General features: G+C 47.8%; 1 protein-coding gene across 1 annotated transcript; it reads left to right on the top strand.

The window, feature by feature from the left end:
• Window positions 1-47: 47 nt before the first annotated feature.
• On the top strand, window positions 48-6,271 carry LOC107216989 (adenylate cyclase type 3). Its single transcript, XM_015654334.2, has 9 exons — window positions 48-1,209; window positions 1,289-1,668; window positions 1,917-2,201; window positions 2,442-2,722; window positions 2,892-3,220; window positions 3,278-3,613; window positions 3,989-4,294; window positions 4,366-4,701; window positions 4,774-6,271. Exons 1-9 carry the CDS (start codon window positions 658-660, stop codon window positions 4,954-4,956), a joined length of 2,988 nt encoding a protein of 995 aa, XP_015509820.1. The 5' UTR covers window positions 48-657; the 3' UTR covers window positions 4,957-6,271.
• The last annotated feature ends 1,481 nt before the right edge of the window (window positions 6,272-7,752 follow it).

Genomic DNA, 7,752 nt, shown 5'->3' with positions numbered 1-7,752 from the left:
GTAGGAAGGCGGCCAGTCGGGGCCAAGGTCACCGCAATTCTTGGCCCCCGCGGATGGCAAGATGGCAGTTGGTTTCTGGTTCCTTCTCCGATTGGAACCCCTCTCACCGACCTTTCGACCCGCGGGGGTGAAGAAGCATGCCCCCGGCAGGGGCAGCGGCGTTAATCGCGTGCAGTACCTCTGTAAATAAATCTAAAAGAGGGAACGCCGCCGAGATAACTCCTCGGGGGGAAGCGGGAGGGGGGCATCGCGACGCTCAGCGCGCGGCGCGGCCCAGAGAACGTGGTGGTTGGTATCGACCCGGAGGGTGGCGAGCGCTAGGCGCACGCCTGGACGCCGCCGACTACTGGAAGAATGTCGTGCGACTGCGGTGCGCTCGGTGTAGCCCGGCCAGTGCCCCGCGCGCGGGCGGTTCATCTGATCATCCGGGTGTTCGGTTGACGGTGCGAGTCGCGGCCGCAGCGGAGCGCCCTGACCTGGCGACCACGAAACGCGCCACGCCTCGCCCAGGAGGCAGGTGAGCGACCCGGGTCGAGGAGCGCCTCGTCTCCGAGTCCTGGACATTGTGCGTGGAAGACCTCTGCACTCGAGTGTCGGGCATTAGCGAGCGCTGACATGCGGACGATGAGGGCCTGAGCTTCGACAAGAGACTGAAGCATGGCGCAGAGGTCCGAGACCTCCAACGAGGAGTCGTATCTGAGTTCGGGGCGGCCGTCGAACCTCCTAAAGACCTCCTTCTCGAACGCCAAGCTCGAGCGTCTTTACCGAGCCTCCTCGCTTCAGCAGCGCCGCGGTGGGTTGCACTGTTTCCTATTCTCCGCCATTCTCTTCGACGTCTTCATCCTGCTCTCGCCCGAGGCCGAGACCCCGGCGAGGGGACTTACCGGCGTCTTCCTTGGCGCCAACATCGCCCTCCTCGCTTGGGCCCAGCGCGGTGCCAAGGCCAGGGACTTCGTCTGGTCCACCATCACCCTCGTCGCCTGGCACATCTCGATTGCTCAGATACTGGTTCAGCTATTCCTCAAGTCTACCGAGGTTACACCGCGTGACGGCCTCGGCTGGCTTCTGCTTCTGCTGTACCTCCTCTTTGCCACCCTTCCGCTAAGGCTGTCCTTATGCTCGCTACTGGCCCTTGGCAGCGCCGTTGCCTACATCGTGACGGTTGTCGGACTGTCGAAGGCCCCTTCGCAGATACCGATCGATGTGCTAGTAAGAGACTCTTCGATCCTCCGAATCTCATTTTCTCACCTTGGTTTTTCTTCAAATCATTTTTCTTCACCGTGTTCAGATACTGACGGTCACACTGTCGGCCGGTGCTGCTGCATTGGGGGCTTCGAGTTACTCCTTGTCGGAGTTTCAACAGCGCAGAGCCTTCCTTGAGACTAGACAGAGCCTCGAAGTTCAGCTGGTAATCGAAGAGCAGAGTGCGGAACAGGAGCGCCTACTGCTTAGCGTCCTGCCGGAGCACGTAGCCGTGAAAATGCGGCAGGATTTGGGCGCGTCGATGGACACCCAGTTCAAGAAGATATACATGTCAAGGCACGAGAACGTGTCCATACTATACGCCGACATTGTCGGGTTCACGGCGATATCATCGACCTACAGCGCCAGCGAACTGGTCAAGATATTAAACGAACTTTTCGCTCGATTTGATCAGCTCAGTGAACGGTGATTGAACGGTTCCTTTTTTCTTCTTTTGCTAAGCTCATTCATGCCTGAGACCAATAAAAGTACACATGGACAACGGTGGCGGTGATGCTTGTCAAGTGCTTGCATGGTCGATAGAGACGATAAAATTAAGTGGTGAGACAAAGTCATCGTCTCTTTATACCGCGGCTTATATCAAAGCACTTGGAAAGCATACCGTCTTTCCCTGGCGATGCTCGAGGTGTGTAACTCTGTCTGATGTTCACCAGGTACGAGCAACTACGTATCAAGATACTGGGGGACTGTTATTACTGCATAAGCGGAGCCCCGGTTGAGCGGCCAGATCACGCGGTGCTCTGCATACACATGGGACTATCGATGGTCGACGCCATAAAGTACGTTCAGCAGACGACAAACAGCCCGGTCGACATGAGGGTCGGAATTCACACGGGAGCTGTTCTGGCCGGTGTTCTTGGTCAGAGGCAGTGGCAGTTCGACGTCTACAGCAAGGACGTTGAGCTCGCTAACAAGATGGAGAGTAGTGGAATGGCGGGGTGAGTTTTGGGTGATTTTATCAACGTGTGCCCGGTATTCCAGATCATGATTGGTGCTGCTCGGTGCGGAGACGTCACGATATCTGAAGTCTTCGTGACTAACGGCTTTTTATCGACCTGCTTTACCACTAAAAATGGAATCAAGGAATTAGCAGAGAAATAACTTTGAAGATGGCTCTTTTTGAAGACAATTTACGAGTGATATTGCAGTTTGTTTAACGTTACTTTGCTTGGTTTAAGGAGGGTTCACATATCGAACACCACCCTGAGTTTCCTGAACGGGGAATTCGAAGTGGAACCTGCCTACGGAGAAAAACGCGAGGAGGCACTGCAGAAGGCCGGTTTAACGACGTACTTCATCGTCAGAGCCCTGAAGCAATGTCCACCTCCAGCCACCAATAAGAGTCTGGCATCATTCACTGGTGAGTCGATTCGCAACAAGGCTGACGAAGACGAGGAAGGACCAGCCGAAGATTCCGAAGACTTTAGGCAGCGACTACGCAAGGAGTTGTGCAGCAGAGGTAAAAAACAAAGTGAAAGTAAATAACCGCTCCATCCCCTATCAACTCCACATCATCGTTGTAAGCACTTCAACCCGTCAAGCGAAAGATAACGTCCCTCTTTCATAATGCCAACCGTCTGATAATGAGATGATTGATTTGTGCCACGATAAAATGAGCCTGTTTTCAGACGGCGGAGCGGAGTTGCGTGGCCACGCGTCCTGGTTCACCCTCCAGTTCAAGGACCCGCAAGTGGAACACGCTTTTCACAGTGCGAAGGAGGCATTTTCGCCGCTATCGCTGCTCGGCGGACCCTTGGTAATGGTCGCGGCGTCGCCAGTTTGGAGGCTACAGCCGTGGGGCCCCTTCACGTGGGGTGGGGCTGGGGTAGTGACGCTCTTCGGGGTTGTTTTGGCGGGGGCAACGTGCCTGGGGAGCGCTGTACGACCGCGCTGGTTCCGGCGGACACTGGCGCTGCTGATGATATTCTCGCTAAGTGTCTTCCTGCTGCTTGACATGGTGAGTCGCGGGTTGAAGGCCGGACGGATTGTCGGCTAATTTTGAGTCCTGTTTCAGGGTAACTGCGCTATCGTCGAGGACATCGAACCACCCACCAACACCTCGCTCGGTTGGTCCCCCCGCTGCCCTTACCCCTCCTACTACTCCTACGTCGGCGTTCTCGCCCTCGTTGTTATCTCCATGCCCGCCTATATCAGCTACCTTGGCAAGGCCCTCCTCATGAGCATCCTAGCCAGCGCTCAGTGCAGCGTCAACGTCATGATCCTCGGGCCCAGTCTGGACAGGGAAGACCTGGCCATCTACCCACCAGGCTCAGTCGCCTTTCCGCTCAAGTACGCACTCTCAGCGACGCTGATACTCATCACGCTCACCCTCGTTGTCGTCGCAAAATACGTGAGTAATCAGTCGTATGCCGCGAATGGTCAGAGGTATTCATTTACCAGAACTTAGGTATACGGTGAAATGAAATTCCGCTCGCGTTTTGAGGGGCGGAAATTCGCCGAGTGCTATTTCTCTCGCACAGGTCTTGATTCCCGCCTCTTGAACGGAGTAACTCACGAGCTTTGCGCAAGCGCCAGTCTCGGTCAAGTTATAACTGTATCGTCCAAGGACGGGAAAAATCAGGCTTTCCAGTAACGACCCATTTCCTCACCCTAATCCAACCTGGGTTTCAACCTTGTTGAGGCGCCCAAACTTTCCCTGTAACAATCCATTATCATTATTTCGTTAATCACGGAGATCAGTAGTTCAGATTTTTTCTAACTGTAGACCGAGAAAGCGAGGAGGATTCTTTACTTACGAGGCAGGGAAGTCGTGGCACAGCGGGAACGCGTCGCTGACATGAAGCGGAGGAACGGCGCCCTGATTTACAACATCCTGCCGCCGCACGTGGCCGCCTATTTTCTGTCCACTGCCAGGCACCACGATGATCTCTACAGTCAGAGCTACGCCGAGGTCGGTGTCCTCTTCGCGAGCATGCCCAACTTCGCTGACTTCTACAGCGAGGAAAGCATCAACAACCAGGGATTGGAGTGCCTCAGGTTCCTCAATGAGGTCATTTCGGACTTTGACGCGGTGAGTCGAGCCCCAATATTAGATTCCTCGCGGCCACTGAAACATCTCAAGCACGTGACCTTTCTTTCCAGATCTTGGACCAGTCCAAGTTCAAGGACATCATCAAAATCAAGACTATCGGTTCCACTTACATGGCAGCCTCCGGTATCACTGAGTCCGATGAGCCCGAGGACGGTCCGAGGTGGGGCCACCTTTCGACCCTGGTCGAGTTTGCTCTCGAACTCAAGAAGGCCTTGTCCAGCATAAACGAGCAGAGCTTCAATCACTTCGTGCTGAAAATGGGTATCAACCATGGGCCCATAACTGCTGGCGTTATCGGTGCCAGGAAACCTCACTACGACATTTGGGGAAACACCGTGAACGTTGCTTCTCGGATGGAAAGCACTGGGAAGGTCGGCTGCATTCAGGTTAGTGGTGCATGGCGTGTTTGTTCAGAAAGATAGAGGCCGTCCGAAATTCACCCCGAGTTTCTGCTCCAGGTCACTGATGAGACCCGGAAGATCCTAGAGCCCTTCGGCTTCGAGTTTGAGCAGCGTGGGCTGGTCTTCGTTAAAGGAAAGGGTCAACTGCTGACGCACTATCTAGTAGCACGGGACAGCATTCCCCTGGACTTGGACAGTGATCTGCCCGTTGAACCAATTCATCCGATCATCTACCAGTAGATGATGGTGTTTGAAAGAAAGTGAAAGATTTGATCTACTATCCTGGTCTCAGGGGAAAGCGTACAGTAGGGCGCGTCACCTTCTGCCGGGGTAATAATGGCGGACTCGATTCCTGAGGGGTCTGGTTTTATTTGGTTGTTTAGTTCGATTTTTCACTTTGGTTTCCTACTGCCGGTTGTACACAGTAATCTCTCAACGTAGACAGTGATAGTCGTTGCAAGGACGAGTCGGTTTGAAGTGAATATCATCAATGACGTGATGGCTTGTTGCGTAACCAGCCTAGTGTACATTAACGATATTTCGGCAAGCATGGCTTTTGAATTAGAGCGTTTTTTATTCATAGGTTTTGTTTCTTTTGCCTTCCTTTTACCCTATCTATACTTTGGATATATTTATAGCTAGTTTACATCCGGACTCAATGTGTTTGGAACACACACGTGGATGTGTTGTATTTGTGTTATGTAGGAGAGAGAGAGAGAGAGAGAGAGAGGGAAGAGAACAGAGAGGAGTGTGACATCATCAGCCGTCTTGTTTCTTCCGGAGAGTTTACCAAGAGTTTGGAAAGATAACCGGGTCATCACGCAAAATATTTTATTCTGGCAAAAACTAGCGTTTGGCGTGTATCCGTAGAACCACTCCTGTAGAACATTCTTCCCAACTGCTTATGTGTAAACTACAGCTGAAGATAATGTGTTCGTCTGGTGACTAGCGACAGTGGATAACAGCGAAAGCGAGAGTGGAAGAATGTTTGTGATAACTAGTTGACTCGTTATTTCGCTTAAGTAGAAATGGCGCTCCCTTCTGTATTGTTGCCGCCCCTGTATTCTAGAAATGTAGCTTTAGCATCCGTCATTAATTAATAATTGACGCATTGTTGCATAACCCATTATTGACTCTGGATGACGAGTGTTTTCGAAAATCGAGAAGACTACCTGCAACGCATCAACTGAAAACAAAAAAAGAGTAGAAAGGATTTCGACGTAGTGCAGTCTGCAAAGAGCTTGCTCATTTTTTTTTTTTTGAAAGTTATTAAGTCTTTTTTATTTCTGTACTCTAAGCTTATTTCTTGTTTCATCACTGTGGGAAGGAGCTTTTTGACAGAAAGATGACCTGGCATTAGAAACACAAACGCGAAGAAGACCATACTTGACAATTTATTCTGTCATTTATTTATAGATTATCTGTATTTATTTTCTCCTTCTTCATCTTGTTCTTCCAGTTATATTATATTGGTTATTTCCGCACCAAAGATACAAAAAAAGCAAACACTATCTTATACCAAAAACCAAACAATAAATAGGAATGAAGAGCGAAATGAAAAAACCTGAACAATAAACACTAACAAACAGGAAAACACAAGAATAAACGACCACACGGCCTACATTTACGGGCCTAGGACACGAAGGCTCCACCATAATAGTAATAATAACAATAAATAATAATAGGTTTACAGTACAATACACAAGAATCAATCAATCATAAAACCTACGAAACGAAACTAACTAATTCACTAGCCAATAAACGTTTCGTCAAACACGTTTTATGCTTTTACAGCATGATACGAAATACAAAACACAGATGAATAAACAAATCAATAATAATATAACCACACCGAAAATTTAACCACAAAGCGCAAAACGTAACAACATATACATATTATATATTATTAAAAATGGTATACAATACAAGGTCTTGTAAATTTAGCAATAAACGGAAGTTTTGTGTAAATAATTCAAAACAAGAAAGAAAATTGGACACGAAAGAAAACTAAACTAAAGTAAACAATGAACTACTAGAGGTAAGAGATTGTACGAAGATGGAGAGAGAGAGAGAGATAGAACAAGCTGGAAGAAACACAAGAAAAAAAACATCAAATAAAGTAAAACAAAAAAGCATAGCTACGTAATGTTGTAAGAAAATATCACTGTAGATACCCTAGCACTAGGTGTGAGGAGGAATTAAAATAAAAAAGAAAAAAAAATGTAACGTTCTTCAAATGAAAGAATTAAAACGACAGTAAAAAATGTTAAGAAACCTCAATCCCGCCTCGAAACATATATATGTATACACATGTACATACCTATACCAACCTCGCAATTAGCACATGTGTAAATGCAAATGCACGTGTAACACTTATGAGCGCGTATAAAACTGAATATAGGCGTGATAAGTGGCTAAATAAATGACTAAATAGCACACTGGTGTGAAATACAGAAACTCGAAAAAGAAGACATGCAAATGGAATTACATATTATCAATCTGATTATTATTGTATTTCATGCAGAATAGTTGATTATACATATGTATGTGATCTGCATACAATCTTCTGATCCTGGGTGATCATTGAGTTTTGACGGAGCTGCTTAGCCAGAGAGATCTTAGTTGTTACTGGTTAAAGTTGAACATAGTTCCGAGGTAAGTGAGATATTTATTTAATATTATGCTATTAAACTAAGCAAAAAAAAAATCATCGTAGACGATAGAAATACATTAAATATAATTTTTCGTGATACTTATCGTATGGCACAAGTAATAATATACGTAGGTAATAACGATTCATAAAAGTCAAATATACGTATTAGTGCTTCTTCACCACAACCAAACAAAAATCAGTGTAAAAAATAAAGCAACAGTACGATGGTTCACTATAAGAAATTCTCGACTAGAACTAACATGGTTGCCGTTGTTACACTTGGGATTTTCTTTTCTCCTTAAGATCATTCTCAAAAGTCACTAATTATCGACCAGGGTCTCATTTGAAACTGTAGAATGGCAAGAGTATTTCAGTCACGGTTT

The sequence above is a fragment of the Neodiprion lecontei genome, chromosome 5 (assembly GCF_021901455.1).
Source record: "Neodiprion lecontei isolate iyNeoLeco1 chromosome 5, iyNeoLeco1.1, whole genome shotgun sequence".
NCBI classification, from domain to species: Eukaryota; Metazoa; Arthropoda; class Insecta; order Hymenoptera; family Diprionidae; genus Neodiprion; species Neodiprion lecontei.
The sequence above is the reverse complement of the archived record's forward strand: the minus strand, read 5'-3'. Positions and strand labels throughout refer to the sequence as shown.

What these genes read in the sequence shown, in the direction of transcription:
- LOC107216989 (XM_015654334.2), top strand. Translation starts at nt 658, where the DNA reads ATGGCGCAGAGGTCCGAGACCTCCAACGAGGAGTCGTATCTGAGTTCG. An exon ending in AGATACCGATCGATGTGCTA is followed by an intron (nt 1,210 to 1,288) that starts GTAAGAGACTCT and finishes CACCGTGTTCAG; the next exon opens with ATACTGACGGTCACACTGTC. An exon ending in TTTGATCAGCTCAGTGAACG is followed by an intron (nt 1,669 to 1,916) that starts GTGATTGAACGG and finishes GATGTTCACCAG; the next exon opens with GTACGAGCAACTACGTATCA.